At 45.4% G+C, this 25,865-nt stretch overlaps 1 protein-coding gene across 4 annotated transcripts in view; it reads right to left on the bottom strand.

Moving 5' to 3' along the window:
- The window catches only part of nphp4 (nephronophthisis 4), a 516,026-nt gene that overhangs the window by 83,025 nt on the left and 407,136 nt on the right, over positions 1–25,865 (bottom strand). For all 4 annotated transcript variants that reach the window (XM_070860148.1, XM_070860151.1, XM_070860149.1 and 1 more), the window contains 3 exons: positions 15,463–15,641; positions 11,692–11,852; positions 9,906–10,086 (listed from right to left, as the gene is read on the bottom strand). In XM_070860148.1, coding sequence (XP_070716249.1) covers positions 9,906–10,086; positions 11,692–11,852; positions 15,463–15,641 — 521 coding nt within the window. The remainder of the gene's footprint in view (positions 1–9,905; positions 10,087–11,691; positions 11,853–15,462; positions 15,642–25,865) is intronic.

Genomic DNA, 25,865 nt, shown 5'->3' with positions numbered 1-25,865 from the left:
GGTGGAAGATGCCTGTGTGTGGATTTTTTTTAACGTTTGGTGACCATTGCACATTAGCCACCACACGGGCTCGACAGAGCCAGGTCTTTATCCAGTGGCAAGGGTTAACCAGGACGACTGGAGACCTGCTCTGCACAGAACCCGTGATAGCAAATCAGTAGCCTGTTTACACCCAATCGATATTCTTTTCATTTGATGTCCGTGGAGAAGGAAATCGGATGGAATGTAAAACCTATGCCGATTCACTATCACCTGTTTTGCACTTGTCTCCAAGACCAACTTCACCCGCTAAGCGCAGACTAGTGAAATGGGCAGACACATGCAGATGAAATTTAGTGCAGTGAAATGTGAAATGATACATTTTAAAGAAAGAATGAGAAGAGGCAACATAAACTAAATAGTACAATTTTAAAAGGGGTGCAGGAACAGAGACCTAGCAGTTAATGTACAGAAACCTTTGAAGATAGCAGAATAAATTGATAAGGTTATTAAAAAAGCATACGGGATCCTTGGTTTTATAAATAGAGGCATAGAGAACAAAAGCAAGGATGTTTTGTTGAGCTTTTATAAATCACTGGTTGGGCCTCCTCAGCTAGAGTATTGTGGACAATTCTGGGCACCACACTTCAGGAAAGATGTAATGACCTTAGAAAGGGTACAGGGGAGGTTTACCAGGATGTTCAGGGATGAGAGGCTTCAGTTATGAGGAGAGGTTGGAAAAGTTAGGACTGTTCTCCTTGAAATAGAGAAGGTTAAGAGATTACCTTATAGATGCTTTCAAGATGATGAGTGGTTTTGATAGATAGAGAAATATTATTCCCTCTGGCCAGTGGGTCAATAACTAGAGATCATAGATTTAAAATCGTTGGCAAAGGATCTAGAGCGGAGAAAAGGAGAATTTTCTTCACTGAGAGCGAGAGCGAGAGAGAGAGAGAGCTAGAGAGAGAGAGAGAGAGAGAGACTGGGGGAGAGGGAGAGCGTGGAGGAGAGAAGGAGAGAGATTGGGGGGGGGGAAGAGAGAGAGAGAGAGACTGGGGGGGGGGAAGAGAGAGACTGGAGAGAGAGAGAGAGAGAGAGAGAGGCTGGGGCAAGAGAGAGAGAGAGAGAGAAAGAGGCTGGGGCAAGAGAGAGAGAGACTGGGGCAAGAGAGAGAGAGAGACTGGGGCAAGAGAGGGTGAGAGAGACTAGGGCAAGAGAGAGAGAGAGAGAGATTGGGGCAAGAGAGAGAGATTGGGGAAGAGAGGAGCAGAGAGAGACCGGGAGGAGGCAGAGAAAGTGAGGCAATGGGGGAAGAAGGGATCGGAGGAGGGAGAGAAGGAACTCGGAGAGGAGATCACCATCACCATTATAAGCAGTCCCTTGAAATCATGGAAGACTTGCTCCTACTCTAAAAGTGAGTTCTCAGGTGGCTGTATAGTCCAATGCGGGAATTACAGTCTCTGTCTCAGGCGGTACAGGCAGTGATTGAAGGAAGGGGTCAGTGGGGAGCCTGGTTTGCTGCACGCTCCTTCCGCTCTCTGCGCTTGATTTCGGCATGCTCTCGGCAACGAGACTCGAGGTGCTCAGCGCCCTCCCGGATGTGCTTCCTCCACTTTGGGCGGTCTTGGGCCAGGGATTCCCGGGTGCCGGTGGGGATGTTGCATTTTATCAAGGAGGCTTTGAGGGTGTCCTTGAAACGTTTCCTCTGCCCACCTGGGGCTCGCTTGCCGTGTCGGAGCTCCGAGTAGAGTGCTTGCTTAGGGAGTCTCGTGTTGGGCATGTGGATGATGTGGCCCACCAAACGGAGCTGGTCGAGTATGGTCAGTGTTCCAATGCTGGGGATGTTGGCCTGAGCGAGAACACTGCCGATGGTGAGTCTATCCTCCCAGTGGATTTGCAGGATCATGCGAAGGCAACGCTAGTGGTACTTCTCCAGCGCTTTGAGAAGACTGCTGTATATAGTCCACGTCTCTGAGCCATATTGGAGGGTGGGTATCACTACTGCCCTGTAGACCATAAGCTTGGTGCCAGATTTGAAGTCCTGGTCTTCAAACACTCTCTTCCTCAGACGACCGAAGGCTGTGCTGGCACAGTGAAGACGGTGTTGGACCTCGTCTGCCCTTGCTGATAATAGGCTCCTGAGGTATGGAAAATGGTCCACGGTGGATTTTGATGACCGGGGGGGGCAGTGCTGTGTGGTGAGGTCAGGTTGGTGGAGGATCTTTGTCTTACGGATGTTTAGTGCAGGCCCATGCTTTCGTATGCCTCGGTGAAGGTGTTGACGATGGCTTGGAGATCGGCCTTTGAGTCCGCGTACTATAGTTCGATGGCAGAGGATGGGACGATCTTAGATCTAGCCTGGAGGCAGCGAAGGTTGAACAGGTTCTCATTGGTTCTATAGTTTAGTTCCACTTCAGCGGGGAGCTTATTGAGAGCGAGATGAAGCATTGCAGCAAGGAAGATCGAGAAGAGCGTTGTTGCGATGACGCAGCCCTGCTTGACCCTGGTCCGGACGTGGATTGGGTCTGTGGTGGATCCGTTGGTCAGGGACTATGGAACATCCTCCTCCATTTCGGCTGCCCCCAAAAGTTTGTCACCATCCTCCACCTGCTCCACTATGACATGCAATCTGTGATCCTGACCAACGGATCCACCATAGGCCCAATCCATGTCTGGAGAGATCAGGCACTTGGTAGTGAGGGGTAAAGAGCACGGAGAGCACAGTGGGGATGGGGGAAGAACATGATCCAGGTCTAAAAGGGGGATTGAGAGCGAGAAAGTGATCCAGATGGTAAGACAGATCACATTCTTCCAACCCCACCCCCTTTACACCCACACCACATTCTCCCTCTCCTCCCCCTACACCTGGTTGATTTCTCAGAAAGCTCGGTGCATGTGCGGCAAGTGACATAATTGGAGTGGACAAAATCCGGAAGTCACGACACTGTTACTATTCACTACATACCCAATAAACCTGTTAACAATCCGTGACCCACACACAATACCCCATCTATGGCGCGGCAGCGCGGGGGGAGGGGGAACAGGGTAAGGTCAGGAACTTGTTGGGGGGAAAAGTTTATGAATCCGTGGGGGAGGAACCTGGGCAAGGAGAGAAGGTCAGGAACCCAGGAGTGGGGGGGGGGGGGGGGCAGTGAGGGAAGAAGGTCAGGAACCCAGGAGTGGGGGTGAGGGAAGAAGGAAGCCGGGATGGGAGGGAGAAGGTAAGGAACTTGAGCAGGGGGATAAGGTCAGGAACTTGGGTGGGAGTAGGTCGTAAACTTGGGCTGGGTGGGGGTGGGTCAGGCACTTGAGGGATTGGGACAGGAACTTGTTTGGGGGGGTGGGAGAAGGTCTTAACCTGTGAGAGTGAGCTCTGTTCTGCCTGGAGTCGGCAGTCAGAATGGCTCGAATTACACTTTGCAAAGTCACTGATTATGGAGGAGGGCACATTCCAGAGAAACTGCTGGGTGTGTCTCATCCTCCAAGGGGACCAATCAGCAATGAGCTCTTGTGATCAAAGGGACCCAATCAGAGTTTTAGGTGTTACAAATAAATGTGTCCGTAACAAAGACACTTCATTTGAATTGAACCAGATCCCTGTGCCTTACGAACATGTAATCCCCCAATTTCTCTGAAAGACAGACCAAATTAACATTAAATGAATCGCAAAATGTTTTACCCCACAGTAAGATGAAACATACAGAGCAATCAACATGATCAGAGTCACTTAGTTCAAATGGTGCAACTTATAGCTGTGTAAAGCTACAACATAAAGAAAGCACTGCACGATCCCCACTCCAGGACGTTGTATTTAGCTTAAACAGAATAAGCTCTCGGTATTCTGTCCTGTCGCCCTTCGCAGCCTCTTGCTGCCTGACTGTCTGTGCAGCCCTGTTTCCAAAATTCAGACTGCCTTCCTTGGTGTCTGTGTTCAGCTTTATTTCCAAGTGTTCCATTGTTTAATGTTTGGTTTTTGGGGAAAACAACTTGTGATTCGCACATTAACCACTTTTCCTCTGACTTTGAAATCACAATCCAACAGGCAGCTGTCACACAAAACCAATCCATTTGAAGCAAATTTTAACTCAAAACTCAATTTAAAACAAATCACAATTAGATCATTTCTGTGGCAAAACAGCCAAAGAATCCAGAAGCCAGATCTTAGAAAAACTAAACTATGGAGATTTTCTACTCAATTCAAGGTTATTACAGCATGTTCCATTGAAAGGTATTGAAAAAATCAACCTGAACACAGGAAATGGTTTGTGTGATACATCAAAGGAGGAAAGGAAACAACAGTAGCATGATATAGCACAGATGGTATAAAGGGTGGAAAAATATGCTTTTAGCCAAACTTGCACAGTATGTTATAGGAATGTGTGTGATTGTACTTGATATTGTACTTACAAACATGAAAAGTAAATGAATGTTGCTCGAATTTATTTATTCAAATTTCCCTCAGTCTTAATTTGCATAAACATCCATTCTACTAATTGTGCAGTAAGTCATTTTCTGCTTGATATATAATTTTTCAGGCAAGCTTTGGAATCTTCTCTGGAATTCTGACCAGTTGATCTCCTGTGGCATTACTCAGTGTCCGCGTGGCTCAGTTGGTAGCTCTCTTGCCTCTGAGTCAGAAGATTGTGGAGTCAAGTGCCAGTCCAGGACTTGAGCACTTAATTAAAGCTGACACTTTAGTGCAGCACTGAGGAGAACTACATTGTTCAATGAGACATTAGATGAGATCCTGGCTGACTGGCTGGATAGATGGCAGAGATCCCTTGGTACTATTTGAAGAACAGGGAGTCTCCTTGCATCCTGACCTACATTTTCCCTTTCGCAAAACCCCCCAAAAAAACATCAACTGCTCATTCATCGCATTGTTGTTTGTGGGATCTTGCTGTACACAAAATGGCTGCCACATAGCCAAAGTAGCACAATGACTGCACTTTACAATATGTGAAGTGATTTGAAACGTCCTGAGAGGCATGATAAGGTGCAGCATAAATGGAGATTCCAGCTCCCAGATACAGGTGAAATTCCCAATTCAAGCTCAAGACTCCCAATGATAAGATAGGCCTATTTGGAGAAACGTTTTGGTGACATTTCTTCCAATAAATAACCATTATTATGGGCTACTTTAGTTTTCTTCATACTGTGTCATTTTTATTTGCTAGTCATGCTATTATTGTTATTTCTAGTCATATACACTTATTTCAGTCAAGAAGAAAATTAGTAAATGAAAATGGTGACAGAATTATTTGAATGAATTGATTGGCCTATTTTGTGGTACTTACTAGCTCATAGATGTTAGCTTTGAACAAATATCAAATGATTTAATTTCTTAGTTTTCTACTGGTTACTTGTTCCTCACTATAGGTACAGTGTCGAAAATTCGGAGCTCCGGAATCCGTACTGTTCCGGAATCCGGACACTGGGAGGATCTGTGGTGGGGTCATCGGCAATCCGGAAAATGTTCTGGGATCCGGACCCCCGCTTCGGGCCATTGCTGACCTCTCCCCCGCCTCGAGCTGCTGCCGACTCCCCAGACCCCATCTCCCGCCGGACCCCCCGCTCATTACCTCGGCCTGCCGCATCTTACCTCGCCCTCCCCCACCCACTCCTTACCTGGGCCCAGGCATTTCCGGACCGGTGACGTCAGAAAGACATTCCAAAGTCCGGAAATACACAAACCTGGGCTCGGGCATTTCCAGATTCAGGACGTCAGAAAGACGTTCCGAAGTCCGTAAATACACAAAATCCGGAGTGACCTCGGTCCCAAGGCTTCCGGATTTTCGACGCTGTGCCTGTAGTACATTTTGTTATTCTTCGATTCCTTCGTATTTAGTGAATGAGATATTTGATTATCCTAGGTCTGATTTCTTCATCACCAGTCTCCTATTTATGGCGCCCTTCAATGGCGTCAACTGCAAGTAGACTGTCAACTTCCATATGTATGGCAATGATATTCAACTCTATCTATATGCCAATGAGTGTCGCTGTAAGACCAATTGCCTGTGTGACATTGAGTAGTGGATGGACTGAAATTTCCTGCAGCTTAATGTTCATGAGACTGAAGCCATCTTGTTTTGTTCTTGTCAAACTCCTTGGTGAACCTGCACAGCCTCAGCATTCTGTTTAATCCTGAGCTGAGCTTCAAATTCCACATCCAGTCCAGCACCAAGACCACCTTCTGCCACTTCTATATCACTGCCAGCTTACAGCCCCCCACGACCAAAACCCTTGTTCACACCTTTGCAACCTTTCAGAGTAAGTTTCAAATACTCTGTTCCTCTGCCAAAATCTATCCATCTCGGTGTTGACATTTTATCAGTGTTTTGGGGGAAGAGAGTTCCAGATTTCCACTACCCTTTGTGTGAAGAAGTGCTTCCTAACATCACCCCTGAACGGCCTGGCTCTGAGTTAACATTAATGCCCCCTTGTTCTGGATCCAGAGGAAAGAGTTTCTAGTTACCATATCACATCCTTTAATCATCTTAAACACTCCAGTTAAACTCCCCTTAATCTTCTCCACTCAAGGGAATAGAAGCCTAATCTATGCAATCTGTCCTCATAACTTAATCCTTTTAGCCCCTCAGTGACTGCACTCCAAAAGTAGTTAATTGGCTGTAACGCACTTTGAGATGGTCGTGAAAGGCGCTATATGAATCCAAATCTTTTTCTTTCTTTCTTTCTTTATCATGCTGGCAAATCTGCATTGCACCCCCTTCAAGGCCACTATATCCTCTCTTGCTGCTTTTAAAAGACTCCTAAAACCTATGGCTTCAGCCTCTGCTCTCTGTATTTCTTTTCTTCCTTCTCAGAGTCCACCTCTTCCCTTTAGTGAGACATTCATCTACTTGAGGAATGTAGTGTAAATAAATTATTGTTGTATTTGCTTGAGTGCATTTGCTATGAACTACGAGGATATAAATTTCAGTTTAATTTCCGTGCATCTTGACTGAATGCTTTGATCTGCATCATGTGTTCCGTTTCCAAGGACAGTATTTGTCCAGTTCAAAAGGCCTCACAGCCAGTGCACAGGTAAATCGATTGCATAAGTTGTGTCAGCCATTCTAATCCATCCACGCCATATCTAAACTGCGAACAAATGACTGCGAAGTTTGCATGCCCGAGTACAGCAGAAATGGCTGAATTAGCGAAAGCAGTGGAGCAGGAGGGCAGGTCCAATGAGGCAGAAAAGAAGGAGACTGGAATTCTTACCAGATGCATAGTCTTGGGAATAAATGGTCATTTTCTCTGTTTTATGAGCCGTTATGTACAATCCTCAGATGGGTTACTGAACCATTTATCATTTATACCAATGAGTCATGATTGGTTGGTTTTCTGTTCTTCCCAATAATTAATCCAGGTTTTCTAAAATTACCCACAGGAAAATTGCGCGGATTCACCATTTCAACTGGCAGTCGTTAAATTCCACAACAGTACTTGTGATGTCAGTAATGTGAAGTGATACACGCTTCTGCATGTTTGGAGCAACTGATGCTTGATTAATATGTTTTTTTTATCATTTTAGAGTTTATCCTCTATATGTCCCACCTTCCAATTGGATGAAAATCGTGACATTGCCCAACCGCTTTCCAGGGGCTGCATTTTCGGTCGGAGGCTTCTTCGGGCGCTAATGGCAGCAGGTCAGTAAGTTTTGCGCCGGAAAATGGTTTGCGACGGCAGCCAAAAAATGTGGTTGCTGCGCCCTGAGAGTGGAGTGGAGTGTTTAGGGAAGCGTTTCACACCTGTCTTAGGGCGCTGGGCCAGGTGAGCGACTGAAAATCTGATGCTAAAGAGCCCTGAGAGAGGCCTCCCTGCCAAACAAAAATTGGCACAAATAACATTCCTGACAAAGTACTCCCCCGCCCTCACCCCCTCCCGCCGCAAATAAAAGTGAATCGTAAAATAAAGAGAAATATCAATTTAATTTACCTTTTTCCAATCATTCCTTCCCTTAACGCCCCGGACAGCTCTGACCGCCAGCGTTCTCTGGCAGTCTCACTAGGGAGCACTACGGGTGCCACTCCAAGCAAATATCACATCGCTGTCGAAACCAGGCCGTTGCACACCGGCGCGATGCTCCCGAGAGATACTGCTCAGTGCCACCGCAAAACCGCCACCAGTTTCACGCCGGGCGCTGGAAGCTGGCTGCCCAGGTGCTAAGCATTTCGCGACCCATTACTGCCCTCAGGGGCGCTAACGGAGGCGCAATCCAAACGAAAATCCAGCCTGAGGAGTTTTATATTCTGTAAAGTCAGGTGATGTGGGGCCCGAATAGCCAGCAAAGAGAGAGAGAGACTATTATGCTATCAGTTGAACCTAGATTCAGAGCCAGGCCCTAGAATTGAAAGAGAAATGTGTTGTGCCCACTGCGTTACTCAGCCCCTCAAGATCGATACATGAAATATGTCGATATAATTACCAATAAGAGTGCCTTCAAAATTATATGTAAAATAAAAGTTACTCCTGAAGATAAAAGAAAATAACATTTATTGTACCTGAAAAAAGCAATGTGAAAATATCAATGGTCAAAGCATCTGAATAATTGGACAGATTTTACCCATCTCGTGCATGACGACAACTATTGCTCTCAATTCAAAAAATTCACTTGGTGTAATTTCTACTTTCAGTTTGAGTACTTGTTGCAGTGATTCCTGTGTACTAGTAATGAATGCAATTCTGCTTTGACTCCACAACAAAAATCTAATAAAGATGACAGCAGAAACCCCAATAGAGCTAAAACAAGTTTATCAAGAAATGTTATGCTTTGATCACAAGTTTGTTTGGATCACTGTTCCCACATAATACCAATGAATATCTTGGGAAAAACTTGGATTAGCTCTCCAGTTCCTCCTGTAGTTTACCAGTGTAATAGAAACATAGAAACATAGAAAATAGGTGCAAGAGTAGGCCATTCGGCCCTTTGAGTCTGCACCGCCATTCAACAAGATCATGGCTGATCACCCACCCCAGCACCTCCCCCCCACGCCCCCTCCACACCCCCCGACCCCCCCAGCCGCAAGGACCACATCCAACTCCCTCCCGAACACATCCAATGAACTGGTTCAACAACTCTCCGCGGCAGGGAACCCCACAGGCCAACAACTCCCCGAGTGAAGAAGTCTCTCCCAATCCCAGCCCCAAACAGCCCACCCCCCATCCCAAAAGCGTGCTCCTCCCCCCCCCGGCTCCGGACCCACCCAACACCGGGAACACTCTCCCCGCACCCAACCCACCCCGTCCCGTCCCGTCAGAATCCTTCCCAAATGCCGAACACCCCCGGATATCGAGCCCCCAGCCCCGGCCACCCGAAGCCACGCCCCCGCGACGCCAACCACACCACATCCACCAACCACCATCTGCGCAGTCAACCCATCCACCCCACTCTGAACACTCCCCACACCGAGGCACAGAGCCCCCAGGTCCGCCCCTCCAACACACTTCACCCCCGCCAGACCTCCGCTGCAATGTGGCCCCTCCTGTCCCCCGCCCTGGGTTTCTCCGCCCCCCACCTCCACCACTCTCCCCTCCATAATGCAATGACTTAGAGTTCATCTTTATTATCTATTTCTGTAGGTTGAGCACAAGCCTCGTTCAAAGCCTTGAAACCTCAAACACCACAATCTAAACATCACACTTGAACCTTTACTCCACTTTACATGTATTCTTATTTGTGTTTAAACCTTGAAACCGAGGCCTAAGGCTCAAAACTAATACTGTTACAAAGATTAATATACAAACACTTACTGTGTTTTAATTAAATTCCCTAATCTGTTATTTCAACCAGTTTAAGTGTTGGTATGCTAATCTTTACAAGTATAATTTCCAGGCCTGGGTTATTAAATCATTTTTCTTTTCTATCCCCCATCACAAAATGATATTGGTAATGAAGATGCCAGAAGTATAAGTTTGCTCACCAACATTCCCCAAGCGCAGATGTAGTCTTCCTTTTGTTGCTGTCATCACTCCATAAGGCTTAACAGCGCCATGCTTTGTGATATCAACCAAGGACATTGGTGCATCCTGGGCGTAATCTGTGGTTATGACCTCCAGCTCATGAGAAACCTGGACTGCAGTGCGACCCTGGCGTAGCAAATACTGCAACAATAAGATGCTGTTGTTACCATACTGTACCAAACCTTGCAATAAAACACATACAAAGGGACGTTAATTAGACTTACAAACATATTGGCCCGGAATTTGCGATCAGCGACGAATAAACGGCACCAGCCATTCATTAACTTACCCACAGACTTTATGTGGGCTTTTGCACTGGATCCTGTGGTATTTAGAAAACCATTTCAGTATGATACCTTGTACAGGGGATCTGGGACCTGTGTGAACAGGGCAAGCAACAGCGTCTCTTCAACCAATCAGATTGAAGAATTGTTAATGAGCAGTGTAGAGTCTGAACCAGGAAGTGTAAGTTAGAACAGTTAATTCAATGCCAAATCATGTATAGAAAGTGAAATAAAGAGAGGGAAAGAAAGATGGGATTAAGAGAGATGAAAGAGAGAAAGAAAAAGTTTAAAAAAAATGTTTTATTTAATTTTTTTTAAATCTCCAACAAAGATTAAAATCTGAAGGAATGAGACTCCTCACTTATAACAGTTTATTTTCAGTGCCAAAGAAGTTGCTTGGCACTAATTAAGACTTACCACAATGTTAAAAATCCAGTTACAGTAAATTGGGCAAGCCCTAACATTTTCTGGTGAGTTTGGTGGATATCTAATGGATAAGTACCGCAACTTCACGCGTTCCTTGTATTTGAATGCTGAATCTCTAGGCGAGATATCAGTCTAGAAACGCTTCTGGAGAAACGGGGCAACTCAAACAGCAAGTTCCGGATTTCTGCGTTTAACTGCACAGGTGCGGTCACAGTTGCTGTGAGATTTACTCTTTAATAAAAATGAGCGTTGATAGTCTCATCGTTACTGCAAAATCCAGACCAATATTAATCCTAAACTTTTAAGACTTTAAAAACCCTTCTTGTAGACAAATACAGAAACTGGAACCACTAACTGTAAAATCTATGGTAGCAGCTGCATCCTCAAGCATGTTTATATGTGCTTCCAATTTACAGAGCAACATAGTAGGATGTATTTGCTTTTTAACTGAAAGAACATTAGGAGTCAATTATACACCAGTGCAAGTTGTAGACATAATTTTACAGCTTGAACCTAATTTATAGCACTAATGATTCAAAAGAATAGTAGATAATGAAAAGCCTGATTTAAAGTCAATTTTTCATAGAAAACATATTTTAGAATGGTGAAAATGTTATTATAATCATTACAGCAACAGAATTATTTTCAGCGTTGCACAAGTTTATTTTGGCATTTGTTGCTTTCACCCAAAAGGTCAGTTTGATTCACCTGCAGCCAGCCAATAAAAATGTTTAACGTTAGGCACTGATGCAGGTGCTTTGAAACCGGATGAAAGGTTCAAAAGTGGCCAGATGTAGCCTGTTGCCATATATGTTAAATATTTAATTTAGAAGTCTTGACATAACTATGATGCTCAGCTTCGAAGCATTAACATGGGGCATTTTGCCATTCTGAGGACCTCAGTATTTCAATGCTTAATGTAGTTTGGTGTTACTTGAAGTATTTTGACATACTCGAATGATACTCAGTAACAATAACTCGCAGTTATAAAGCGCCTTTAACACCCTCCAGTTACTTTGCTTTTGTTAATCATTACCTTTAGTTCCACAGCGGCAGAGCCAATCAGAAGCAAGGATTCTGCATCCCAGACATCAATCTGCAATGTCTGCATGGCCAGGTATTGCATAAACCAGTGCTGTTCTCCTTCTTTCATGGAGTTTGGCTCCACCATGAATTTCAGCTCCAACCCTGGAGAATCTACAGCACGTGGAAATGGGAATCGATGAGGACAAGGCTGAAGTTATATACATTAATTCAAAACTCAGTTAAATAAAGGATAAACAGCTTTAAAAGGAAACCTGGTGAAAATTTATTCTGGAAATTATCATAGAAAAGAGAGATGGGCAATACATAATGTTTCATTTTTTTTTTGTGTCTTTTTCTAGTGTAAGGACGGATCCTTAAAGCACATATCTCAGCTCTCCTGTCTTAGACAGTCCAAAATCTGAAAAGAAAAGTGAGTAAAAACCTATCAGGTCCCTCCATGGCACCACCCTCCCCAAATGTTATCTCCAGGGTGGGGGGCGGGGGCGGGGGTGGGGGGAGAGGGAGAGGGGAAAAAGCAGAAGGAAAAACCCTTATGGGCAATTTCAAGAGACCTCTCGTTCATTCTTCCTCAACTCAGAGCATGGCTATCTGTGACTCATCACTAGACGTACTTAAACTGATCCCCACCCCACACTTCCCCACGCCATATGCCCCAATTTCCTTAGGAACATAAGGCCCAAGTTTCCACATGATTTGCGCCTGATTTTTAGGAGCAACTGGTGGAGAACGGACTATCTTAGAAATCGCAATTCTCCACATTTTTTTTTCTGCAGTTCTAGTCAGGTAGAACAGTTCTACTTTGGAACAGAATTTTTTCTTCAAAAGGGGGTGTGTCCGGCCACTGACGCCTGATTTCAAAGTTTCCACAGTGAAAACATACTCCAAACTAACTTAGAATGGAGCAAGTGAAGATTTTTGTAGAACTGAAAAAACCTGTTCTACACATTAAAAAATCAGGCGCAGGTTACAAATTAGGCATAGGGAACGACGGGGGGAGGGAAAGGAAGTCATTAAATTCTACAATAAATCCTTAGTTATACTTATACAAATATTATACAAATAAATCCAACCTGAATAAACATTTATATGCAAAGAAAAGATTAAATAAACCATGTTCCTATCTGTGGCAGGCCTTTAGGAAGCGGTTTGCCGTCGGGACCGAAGGCTGAACGGGCCGGGGGGGGGGGGGGGCGGGAGGGAGAGGGGGGTGGAGGGAGAGAGGGAGGGGGAGGGAGGGAGAGAGGGAGAGAGGGAGGGAGGGAGAGAGTGAGGGAGGGAGAGAGGGAGGGGGAGGGAGGGTGAGAGGGAGAGAGGGAGGGAGAGAGGGAGGGGGAGGGAGGGTGAGAGGGAGAGAGGGAGGGAGAGAGGGAGGGGGAGGGAGGGTGAGAGGGAGGGAGAGGGAGGGGGAGGGAGGGAGGGAGGGAGGTCAGGTCGGGGAGGGAGGTCAGGTCGGGGAGGGGGAGGTCAGGTCGGATCCAGTCCGGGGGCGAGAGTACAGTCGGGTCGAGTCGGGTGGGAGCGGGAGCGGCAGACGGGTCGAGTCGGGTCCGGTCCGGTCGGGGGGGGGGGGGGGGGCGGAAGCAGGAGCGGCGGGGAAGCAGGAGCAGCAGCGACAGGAGGGTCGAGTCGGGGGGGGGGCAGGAGCGGCGGGGAAGCAGGAGCGGCAGCGACAGGTGGGTCGAGTCGGGTCCGGTCCGGTCGGGGGGGGGGGAAAGCAGGAGCGGGAGTCGGCAGGAAGCAGGAGCTGGCCATGGGAGGAGCCTTATTCACGCAGCCCCAGTGAGGCCATTCGGCCAGGGCTAGGGGCTGCGTGCTTCGGGCCCCTCCCACACAGTTTCGGTCGCCTGGAGCTACTGCACTTGCGTGCCCACTGTAGCGCGCATGTGCAGAGCTCCCGGCACTGTTTTCGGCGCAGGGTCCTAGCTCCGCCCCCTACAGCTCCTGCTGCGCCGCGCCGAGGGCCAGAGGACCTGCAGGGAGGTGGAGAATATGAAGGGTTTTTTTAGGCGCACTTTGTGGCGTGAAAAACGGGCGCCCATTACTTGGGCCCTAAGTGTTCAGAATAGTAAGTAAGGTCGAATAGTAATAGTAGTGATCATAGAGTTAAGGAGTGGTTTGAGCGCTAGAGTAGAAAGCTGGGAGTATAATGTTGAGAGAAAGCTAAGCACCAGCTTGTCTGCAAAGGTGGTGGTAATTCAGGACCGAGCAGATGTTCGAACGTGAGAAATGTCTGGGTAGATAAGGAGCTGCTGACCCTCAAGGCTGGCCTAAGCGCTCGGGCGCGAGAAATGTCTGAAGAACAATATACAGCTTGAACCACAATGTGCATGCACGAGAAGGGGAAGTTGTCTACGTGACTCCCGACATACTTGCGTATTAACCGTACGTACTGCAGGCCTGCTTGTGTACTAATATTAAGTACTGAACCACACTGTAGGGCGCACAGTAGGAACTCTACAGAGTCCTGCAGAGACTACCATGATTGGTCAGAAGATTTAGTTCAGCAAACCCCCGATGAGTCCGTTACTTGAGTCCGCTCCTCTAATTCTGCCCTCTTGAGCATCCCTGATTCTAATTGCTCAACCATCGGTGGCCGTGCTCTGGAACTCCCTCCCTAAACCCCTCCGCCTCTCTATCCTCCTTTAAGACACTCCTTAAAACCTACCTCTATGACCAATCTGCTATCATTTCTTTTTTTGTGGCTCAGTGTCAAATTTATCTGTTTTGTCTTGTAACACTGCTGTGATGCGCTTGGGACGTTTTACTACGTTAAAGGCACTATATAAATAAAAGTTGTTGTGCGTTTAAAGGTGCCCATCTTCTGTTTATGTTGGGTTTATATTAATGTGATAAGTAAAGATTATTGATCAGATAACACTCTGTCCCCTAAATCCACGTGGCTGTATTGAAATAAAAGGATAAGGATTGCCCGAACACAGAGGACCTTACAGGATTGGAGACAAGCATCTCTATCCATTGAGCTGGTCCCAAATCCACATCTTATTCATCGCCTCTGATAATCTTCAACAGCCCTGTATGCCAAAAATGTATCCATTGTCATTTTAAGATTTATAACATTCTGCATGCCCACTGCCTCCTGGCATAGGATACTCTGCACACTTGACATTCTCTGCAGGAAGAAGTTATATCTTAGTCATGTCTTTATCTTTTCTTGGCACTGCCCCAGCATTGGCAGCATTGGCAGTTTGAGCCGAGTATGAGGGCCAATTTCCATTGATCCTTGAATCTTATGGTTTGGGAGGGACTTGTGCGAAAACAGACCCAGACCAAAATCTACCCCTTGCTCTAATTGCTAAATCAAAATTGGTATCTTTATGAGACAAATTAAGCTGATATCCATCTCACAATTGATCTGGAATTGGTATTTCTTGTAATCAACAGTGATGACAATATCTCTTTTCAATCACTGAAGGCATATTCTGCTGGATAAATGAGTTCAATTTACAAAGTAAATTAAGAAAGTTATGAGTAATTCAATTAGCAGGCCATCGGGATTACTTCTGTAACCTGGTGGTTAGAATGTGGAACTCGCTACCACGGGGAGTATGCTAAGGCGATTAGCAGAGATGCATTTAAGGGGAAGCTAGATAAGCATATGCAGGAGAAAGGAATAGAAGGATATGTTGATCGGGTGAGAAGAAGAGGGGTGGGAGGAGGCTCGTGTGGAGTATAAATACCCGCATGGGCCTGTTGGGCCGAATGGCCTGTTTCTGTGCTGTAAACACTTTGCAATACTCACCTATATTACCAGTGCCATTTTTGTTGAGTGGCACAAGGATGAAAGGTGCAGAGTGTGAAGTTCCCTTTTGTGAGTTGCGTATCTTCACGAGCTGCAGTTGCTGTGTTGTTACAGGTGGAAAGCGATAAAACTGAAAGGTGAAATAGACTGATCCTGGCTGATTACTATCCTGAGGTACTCTGAAAAAAAATTCAAAGGAGAAAAAAACTTACTGATGGCACAGTACTCTTTACTGCTCAAACAGTTGCCTCTTGCACACACAAGATGGCCAGCCTCCATACATTTTGCCCGAGTGGCTAATGGGGTAGAAGCTAATTGTTCAGAGTAAAGTTAAGCTACAGTGAGTGAAGTTATAAAAGGCATCGATGGAAAAAGCAACTTCATCTGGTTGTGAATTTCCACTTTGAAAAATTTAAAAATGTAGGCACACTTTCTCTAATGGGTATATCACAATACCAAGCCACAAATCTTTACAACTGCCGCATTTAGCATAGTTTGCTGATTTGAGTACCACAATTTTGAATGAAAAGTCCCAGAGGCAGCATATTCATAATTCAGAAAATGCATAATTCTGAGTGGATCTGAGCAGTAACAAATCATTTGCCCTGACCGTGCGGTATGTTGGAGATTGTCCTGACCTTATTCCTGACATTTCCCCAGGTGCAAAGAGTCAGGAAAAAGTGGAGGGAGACCGGTTTCGCCAGGTCTCCATCCCTTTCATGAAATTTCTGGGACTTCGCTAGGAGGGGAAGGCCTGGAGTAGGAACAAGCTGATTGGAGGTATGCTAATGAGGTGCGAGGGGGCATTCCCAGCTTCCCATCTTACTTTCCTGGGTTGAAACCTGTTGCTGCCCCGGGACTGCTGCGGACTGGGTGGTCCTCTGGTCAACCGTGGTCTTCCTGTCAACAGGGTCAGGTTGAAGGCAGGAGGCTGAGCATGTTTCATTCTATTTAGGATTCCCCTACACCCTCAAGATTTTTGCAAACAGTTGAAACTTTCTGTCTACAGATCTCCATCGCAGATCTTAAGGCTGAGTAGACCCAGTTCTCTAAAGACCACAGTTGTTACATTTGGTGGTCTTTTGTCCTAGAGGTTGTGACCAGCAGGCACCACACTCTCCCCAGCTCCGCACCAGTATGAACTCCACGTGGGGCATAGGAATCTACAACATGCCTCACCGCAAGTTTGCGGTAAAATTTCATGTGATGGAATGCATAACTAACGATAAATAAATAGGATATCTCCCTTAGATTTAAGCAACACCATATATATTCAGCAAGGAAACAGATCAAAAAAACTCAGAACCAAAAAAGTTCCAAGTGAATTCAGTCATTTTATACCTTCAGTATGAATGGCATTCAGAGTTCAAGATAAACATTCACTTTTATGTTTATTTATAAAGAATACCCTTTAAATGTGATTGACTGAAACATGTTCGAGGAATTGACTGTGAGCAGACAGTACTTCTAAAACTGTCAAAATATTAAGTATCAAAAAAGCTTTTGTTCAATGACTATGATTCACGTGACACAGAGAACTGAGTTAACGAGTAAAAAGATAGAGGGGCCCAAATTGCCCCTTTCATTAAGGCCAGTGGCTGCCTGAAAGCAGCGACCACGGGTCGGTGTGGACTGGCCGTCGAGTCTCCGTGGAGGGAGCCGCCATTTTAGATATTACCCTCCTTCAGTTTTGGAGCGGTGTCGGCGACCGTTCCGCCCGTTTTCCCGCTGCCTGTGCACGCTCTAGCCCCTTACCAACCGGCGGCGACCCCCTTCCCGAAATTGCCCCGTGGGAAGTTGCCCCCCGGGAGTGCTGCCGCCACTGGTCGATGCCCCTGTCAGCTTTTGCTGTCAGTACCCTTGCGGTGGCTGGGTGGGGGGCCGCCCTTTACGGGGGGATGGCACTGCCAGCGACTCCATTTTATTTTTTTTATTGTCGGCCGACTGCCATGTCGGGCCGACAATTATGCCCACTGGTTCGGCTGGGCCACCAACAGGCAGCCTGGCACCCACTCTTGGGTGTCAGGCCGCAGGCCCAGCTGAAACCCTCCTTGGTGGCCCAGTGTTTGCCACTAAAGTGGCTGGAGAGTTCGCAGTGGCCATCCCCTTTAACTGAAGGAGAGGGATGCTGTGCCGCGAAAACGCAATGACTTAGATTGTTGGCCACTCCAACCCACCCCCACTTCCCCCCGATGATGAGACCACTTCCGCCCCGCTCCAAAAAAAAACACCAAGACCTGATTTCTCTGGGTTGTCCGCTCCATGTAATTGGGGTGGACGGAACCCTTCGAAAGCGGTAGGTGCACCACGTTTGGGTAGGAGGGCAATTTCGGCCCCAAAGAGTGCAACAGATTTTGGGGCTGAAATTGCCCCACGCAGGGTTTGGGTCGGTCATTTCGCAGAAAGTGTTTTTTTTTGTACCGTCGCTGATTTAGGCTTTTTGTTAAAAAAATGCTATCTGTGGTAACGGAGCTGCACGGACGTGCTGCGTCACGCTGTCGCCTCACAACGTCACTCATCTTTTAAAGGGGAGGGCCACTGCGAACCCAGCAGCCTCTTTAGTGGCGCCCACTGAGCCACCAGGGTGGGTGTCGGCCCAGCCAGCAGCCTGGCATCCAAGAGGGGGTGCCGATCTGCCCGGCCACATTGTGGCTACCATTGTCGGGCCAACTGAAAAAAGATGGCAGCTGCCACACTAGCACCTCCCCTTTAAAGGTGGCCAGGGCGTCACAGCCACCATAGCTTCTCGCACCGAGAATCTGTCGGTGGCATTGCCCCTCGCCAACAACCTGTCCCGTGGGGCAATTTCCCCTGAGGGGCGCAAAGTGGTCGGTGTGAGACGTTGAGGAGTTGGCACATGCCAATGACGTCATTGCCATGTGCACTGGTGCCTGGGTACCAACAACAGGTCGTGGCATAAAGCTGTTTTAGCACCCGGCATCCCGGGGGCAATTCCGGCCGCGTAATTCACAAGGTCTGTCCCCGGGCGCAAAACACGTATCGCCCCATTAGCGCTGGCCAGAGGCACTAACAGACATTTTCACAAGGAGCAATTTCACCCCCTATATATTTTTAAACTTTTTCTTGACGTTTTTATAAGCATCATTGTAGATAGCGGAGTAATTCAGAACCCAAAACTGTGCTAGCTACCCAAAGGAAAAGTGTTGACATCTTTTCTATGCTTTGTTGAGCAATATAATATATCCCACACTCTTTGAAACACAGCTCAGACACCGCAAGGCCAATCCGCGAAACTAAAGCAATTATTATGACAATGGGCGACCAAGGAAAATTACACTTAGACAAGTGAAGACCACCTAAAGGGTTGATGAGGGATGCTTATAACGTGGTTTTCCTCAACAAACTGTGATGGTGATGAACTGCTCCAATGGGGTGTGAAATTGGGCATGGGCGGGGAATGGCATTGGTCACTCGTTGTACGCCCTGCCCATTGACTTCAATAAAACTGAACACCAGGAGTATCAGATAACTGGTGGCAATAGTGATTCCGCCTGTTTTGCATTCCTGCCCATGTACAATTTCACTCCCATGAAATGTTTCTAGCTCTTCGGTCAATGATTTCTTCGGACACCATGTCTGTTAGTAATCAACAACTTGATGCGCTTCTTTCTACTATGCTTCAGGCAGAGCTATAAAAACAAGCAGTTGCTATTTTGAGGATGGTGCCTCTTTAAGAAGAATCTGTTTTTTAAACAACGCGACATAGTGCACAGAGAACTTGGGACATTTAAACGATGGATAAAAATATTCCATTATTTCCACAATTCACAGATGCTTTCATATTTTAATGTTCACACAGGGCTTTTACAATAGCCTGCTCTCTAACATTAAAAAAATTCCTGACATTAAGACACTGATTAATGAAGCAATATGCATGCATTTTAAAAGTATGTCTGCATTGTGCTCTGCATTTCCCTGGTTAGACAGCGCGGCTGAACTAGCAGTATAACTCCCTGTACTGAAAAAGGGTCTCTATCCCGAGACGTTAACCTTTTCAGTTGCTAACAGTTGTTGTATAGTTCCAGCATTTACAAATTTGCTTCTTATTTCTACAGTATAATTCAGGTACTGCCAGCTCGCACTGCTCTCAGTAGCTACAGAATAACTGTAGCAAAACAGACATGTTACAGATTTAACATGAACTCTGTTCCTTCAGTCTCTGCAGAATACCCTACCATTAAAGAAAAGAAGACATTTGCATTTATACAATCCCTTTAATGCTCTCAGGACGTCCCAAAGCACTTCACAACAAATGAAATACTTTTGAAGTGTAGTCACTGTTAGAATGTGGGGAAACGCAGCAGGCAATTATTTGTGCACAGCAAGGTGCCACAAACAGCAATGAAATTAATGATCAACAAATAATTTGTTTTTGGTGGTGTTGGATGGGGGATAAATGTTTCCCAGAACACTGGGAAAGCTCCCTGGCCCGTCATCAAATAGTTCCGTGGGATCTTTTACATCCTTCTGAGAGGGTTAAACTTCTCATATGAAAAATGGCACCTCAAGGCAGTGCAGCGCTCCCTCAGTAAACACTGAAATGTCAGCCAAGATTATGTGCTCAAATCTCATGACTTTCTGACTCAGAGGTAAGAATGCTAACATTGAACCAAGACTGACACATCTGTTCTTCAGGCAGAGTGAAATCTATCAAACATTAATGGTCAGATTATTTATAATCAAATATTACATAGTTACCAACTTTAAATTTTTTTCAAAGCTGTTTTATACTGTTCAACAAAGCACAGAAAATATTTCAATAAATGAAGAAACGGGTATTTAAGATGATTTATGGTTCATTTACATGCTAGAAATTTAGATGTTGATTACTGGGCTGATCAATTTGTCCACTAAATCCCACTGATTAACAAGCAGACAGATCTTTGTGGGAGAATTCATTATTGGCAATTCAATAGAGAGAGCATGTTAATTATTGACATAAATTTCATCTGATCAATACCTTGTCGATTGGAGAGGGTTTTTTTCTTAACTGTGGACTCATAAAATGTTATGGCTAGAAGTTCGGTATCGCCTGCCGTGAGGCGGTGACGGCACCGGGGCGTTGTCTACCGCCTCAAAGTGGGATATTCAGTTGTATCGCCCCAAGAGGAGAATGGAGCGCTAAGAGAAGCGTTCCACACTCCTCCTCGGGCGCTAACCGAGTGATAGCGCAGAAGGCCTACTCAATCTTTGGCTCTAGGATGCTGGCCAGGGTCAAGGACCTCTCCTTTGGGCTGGAGAGGAACTTGGAGTGGGAGGGGGAAGATCCAGTTGTCTTGGTCCATGTAGGTAGCAATGACATAGATAGAACAAAGAAAGAGGTTCTGCTGAGGGAGTATGAGCAGCTAGGGGCTAAATTAAAAAGCAGAACCACAAAGGTAATAATCTCTGGATTACTACCTGAGCCACGAGCAAATTGGCATAGGGTAAATAAGATCAGAGAGATGAACGCATGGCTCAAAGACTGGTGTGGGAGCAATGGGTTTCGGTTCGTGGAACATTGGCACCAGTACTGGGGTAAGTACTGTTCTGTTGGGACGAGCTTCACTTGAAACATGCTGGGATAGTGTTCTGGCGAATCGAATAACTAGGGCTGTAGAGAGGGCTTTAAACTAAATAGTGGGGGGCAGGGTTCAGGTGAGCGGAAATTTAAAAAGACAAAGAGCAAGGAGCAGGTAATAGAGCAGGGTAGCATTGGGGGAAATGATAATCAGAGTGTGACAGGAAGGTACAGAATGTATAAAAATAAAGGTATATCAGATAGTGGGGTCAAAGTAGGGAAAAATGGTAACAAGACAAAATTAAAAGCTCTTTATTTGAATGCACTCAGCATTCGTAACAAGATAGATAAGTTGATGGCATAAATAGATATAAATGGGTATGATCTGATAGCCATTACAGAGACGTGGTTGTAAGGCTGGGATCTGAATATTCAGGGATATTTGACAATTTAGAAGGATAGACAGAATGCAAAAGGAGGTGGGGTTAGCTTTGTTAGTAAAGGATGAGATCAGTGCAGTAGTGAGAAATGATATGGGCCCAGAAGATCAAGATGTTGAATCAGTTTGTGTGGAGATAAGAAATAATAAGGGAAAGAAGTCACTGGTGGGCGTAGTCTATAGGCCCCCTAACAATCGCAACATTGTTGGACAGAGAATAAATCAAGAAGTAATGGAGGCTTGCAAGAAAGGTACATGAGCGATTTTAATCTTCATATTGATTGGACAAATCAAATTAGCCAAGGTAGCTTTGGGGAAGAGTTCATAAGAGTCTATCCAGGATAGTTTCCTTGAATAGTATGTTGCGGAACCAACCAGGGAGCAGACTATCTTAGATCTGCTACTGTGTAATTAGATAGGATTAACAAATGATCTCATAGTAAAGGATCCTCTAGGAAAGAATGATCATAGCATGATTGAATTTCAACTTCAGCTGGAGGGTGAGAAAGTTGGATCTCAAACCAATGTCCTGATCTTAAATAAAGGTGATTACAAAGGTATGAAGGCAGAGTTGGCTAAAGTGGACTGGGAAAATAGATTAAAGTTTAATATGGTTGATGAACAATGGCAGACATTTAAAGAGATATTTCATATCTTTCAACAAAAATATATTCCAGTGAGAAGGAAAGACTTTAAGAGAAAGGTGAACCATCTGTGGTTAACTAAGGAAGTAAAGGATGGTATCAAATTGAAAACAATGGCATACAACGTAGCCAAAATTAGTGGGAGGCCAGAGGATTGGGATATTTTTAAAAAACAGCAAATGACAACTAAAAAAAAAAGAGAAGATGGATTATGAGAATAAACTAGCAAGAAATATAAAAACAGATAGTAAGAGCTTCTACAGGTATATAAAAAGGAAGAGGATAGCTAAAGTAAACGTTGGTCCCCTAGAGGGTGAGACTGGGGAATTAATAATAGGGAACAGGGAAATGGCAGAGACTTTGAACAAATATTTTGTATCGGTCGTCACGGTAGAAGACACGAAAAACATCCCAATAATAGATAATCAAGGGGCTATCACTAAAGAAAAAGTACTTGGTAAAATAATGGAACGAAAGGTGGACAAGTCCCCTGGACCTGATGGCCTGCATCTTAGGGTCTTAAAAGAAGTGGCTGCAGAGATAGTGGATGCATGGTTGTAATCTATCAAAATTCCCTGGATTCTGGGGAGGTCCCAGCGGATTGGAAAACTGTAAATGTAACGCCCCTATTTAAAAAAGGAGGCAGACAGAAAGCAGGAAACTATAGACCGGTTAGCCTAACATCTGTCCTTGGGAAAATGCTGGAGTCCATTATTAAGGAATCAGTAGCAGGAAATTTGGAAAATCATAATGCAGTTAAACAGAGTCAGCATGGTTTTATGAAAAGGAAATCATGTTTGACAAATTTGCTGGAGTTCTTTAAGGCTGTAATGAGCAGGGTGGATAAGGGGGAAACCAGTGGATGTGGTGTATTTGGATTTCCAGAAGGCATTGGGATAAGGTGCCACATAAAAGGTTACTGCACAAGATAAGAGCTCACAGGGTTGAGGGTAATATATTAGCATGGATAGAAGATTGGCTAAATAACAGAAAACAGCAAGTCAGGATAAATGGGTCATTTTCAGGTTGGCAAACAGTAACTAGTGGGGTGCCGCAGGGATCGGTGCAGGGGTCTCAACCATTTACAATCTATATTAATGACTTGGATGAAGGGACCGAGTGTAATGTAGCCAAGTTTGCTGATGATACAAAGATGGGTGGGAAAGCAAGTTGTGAGGAGGACACAAAGAATCTGCAAAGGGATATGGACAGGCTAAGTGAGTGGGCAAACATTTGGCAGATGGAGTATAATGTGGGAAAGTGTGAGGTTATCCACTTTGGCAGGAAAAATAAAAACGCAAATTATTATTTAAATGGAAAGAGATTACAAAATGCTGCAGTACAGAGGGACCTGGGAGTCCTTGTGCATGAAACACAAAAAGTTAGTATGCAGGTAAGGCAAGTAATCAGGAAGGCAAATGCAATGTTGGCCTTTATTGCAAGGGGGATGGAGTATAAAAGCAGGGAAGTCCTGCTACAAATGGACAGGATATTGGTGAGACCACATCTAGAGTACTGCGTACAATTTTGGTCTCCTTATTTAAGGAGGGATATACTAGCACTGGGGACAGTTCAGAGAAGGTTCACGAGGTTGATACCTGAGATGAAGGGGTTGACTTATGAAGAAAGGTTGAGCAGGTTAAGCCTATACTCATTGGAGTTTGGAAGAATGAGAGGTGATCTGATTGAAACATATAAGATTCTGAGGGGGCTCAACATGGTCGATGCAAAGAGGATGTTTCCCCTCATGGGGGAATCTAGAACTAGGGGGTATAGTTTAAGAATAAGGGATTGCCCATTTAGAACTGAGATGAGGAGTAATTTCTTCTCTCAGAGGATCATAAATCTGTGGAATTCTCAGCTGTGGAGGCTGGGTCACTGAATATATTTAACATAGAAACATAGAAAATAGGTGCAGGAGTAGGCCATTCGGCCCTTCTAGCCTGCACCGCCATTCAATGAGTTGAACATGCAAATTCAGTACCCCCTTCCTGCTTTCTCGCCATACCCCTTGATCCCCCTAGTAGTAAGGACTTCATCTAACTCCCTTTTGAATATATTTAGTGAATTGGCCTGTGGTAGAGAATTCCACAGGTTCACCACTCTCTGGGTGAAGAGGTTTCTCCTCATCTCGGTCCTAAATGGCTTACCCCTCATCCTTAGACTGTGACCCCTGGTTCTGGACTTCCCCAACATTGGGAACATTCTTCCTGCATCCAAACTGTCTAAACCCGTCAGAATTTTAAACGTTTCTATGAGGTCCCCTCTCATTCTTCTGAACTCCAGTGAATACAAGCCCAGTTGATCCAGTCTTTCTTGATAGGTCAGTCCCACCATCCCGGGAATCAGTCTGGTGAACCTTCGCTGCACTCCCTCAATAGCAAGAATGTCCTTCCTCAAGTTAGGAGACCAAAACTGTACACAATACTCCAGGTGTGGCCTCACCAAGGCCCTGTACAACTGTAGCAACACCTCCCTGCCCCGTACTCAAATCCCCTCGCTATGAAGGCCAACATGCCATTTGCATTCTTAACCGCCTGCTGTACCTGCATGCCATCCTTCAATGACTGATGTACCATGACACCCAGGTCTCGTTGCACCTCTCCTTTTCCTAATCTGTTACCATTCAGATAATAGTCTGTCTCTCTGTTTTTACCACCAAAGTGGATAACCTCACATTTATCCACATTATACTTCATCTGCCATGCATTTGCCCACTCACCTACCCTATCCAAGTCACTCTGCAGCCTCATAGCATCCTCCTCGCAGCTCACACTGCCACTCAACTTCGTGTCATCCGCAAATTTGGAGATACTACATTTAATTCCATCGTCTAAATCATTAATGTACAGTGTAAACAGCTGGGGCCCCAGCACAGAACCTTGCGGTACCCCACTAGTCACTGCCTGCCATTCTGAAAAGTCCCCATTTACTCCTACTCTTTGCTTCCTGTCTGACAACCAGTTCTCAATCCATGTCAGCACACTACCCCCAATCCCATGTGCTTTAACTTTGCACATTAATCTCTTGTGTCGGACCTTGTCGAAAGCCTTCTGAAAGTCGAAATATACCACATCAACTGGTTCTCCCTTGTCCACTCTACTGGAAACATCCTCAAAAAATTCCAGAAGATTTGTCAAGCATGATTTCCCTTTTACAAATCCATGCTGACTTGGACCTATCATGTCACCTCTTTCCAAATGTGCTGCTATGACATCCTTAATAATTGATTCCATTATTTTACCCACTACTGAGGTCAGGCTGACCGGTCTATAATTTCCTGTTTTCTCTCTCCCTCCTTTTTTAAAAAGTGGGGTTACATTGGCTACCCTCCACTCGATTGGAACTGATCCAGAGTCAATGGAATGTTGGAAAATTACTGTCAATGCATCCGCTATTTCCAAGGCCACCTCCTTAAGTACTCTGGAATGCAGTCCATCAGGCCCTGGGGATTTATCGGCCTTCAATCCCATCAATTTCCCCAACACAATTTCCCGACTAATAAGGATTTCCCTCAGTTCCTCCTCCTTACTAGACCCTCTGACCCCTTTTATATCTGGAAGGTTGTTTGTGTCCTCCTTAGTGAATACCGAACCAAAGTACTTGTTCAATTGGTCTGCCATTTCTTTGTTCCCCGTTATGACTTCCCCTGATTCTGACTGCAGGGGACCTACGTTTGTCTTTACTAACCTTTTCCTCTTTACATATCTATAGATACTTTTGCAATCCGTCTTAATATTCCCTGCAAGCTTCTTCTCGTACTCCATTTTCCCTGCTCTAATCAAACCCTTTGTCCTCC

This window comes from Pristiophorus japonicus, chromosome 18 (assembly GCF_044704955.1).
Source record: "Pristiophorus japonicus isolate sPriJap1 chromosome 18, sPriJap1.hap1, whole genome shotgun sequence".
Classification (NCBI taxonomy): Eukaryota; Metazoa; Chordata; class Chondrichthyes; family Pristiophoridae; genus Pristiophorus; species Pristiophorus japonicus.
This window is presented reverse-complemented; position numbering and strand designations above follow the sequence as displayed.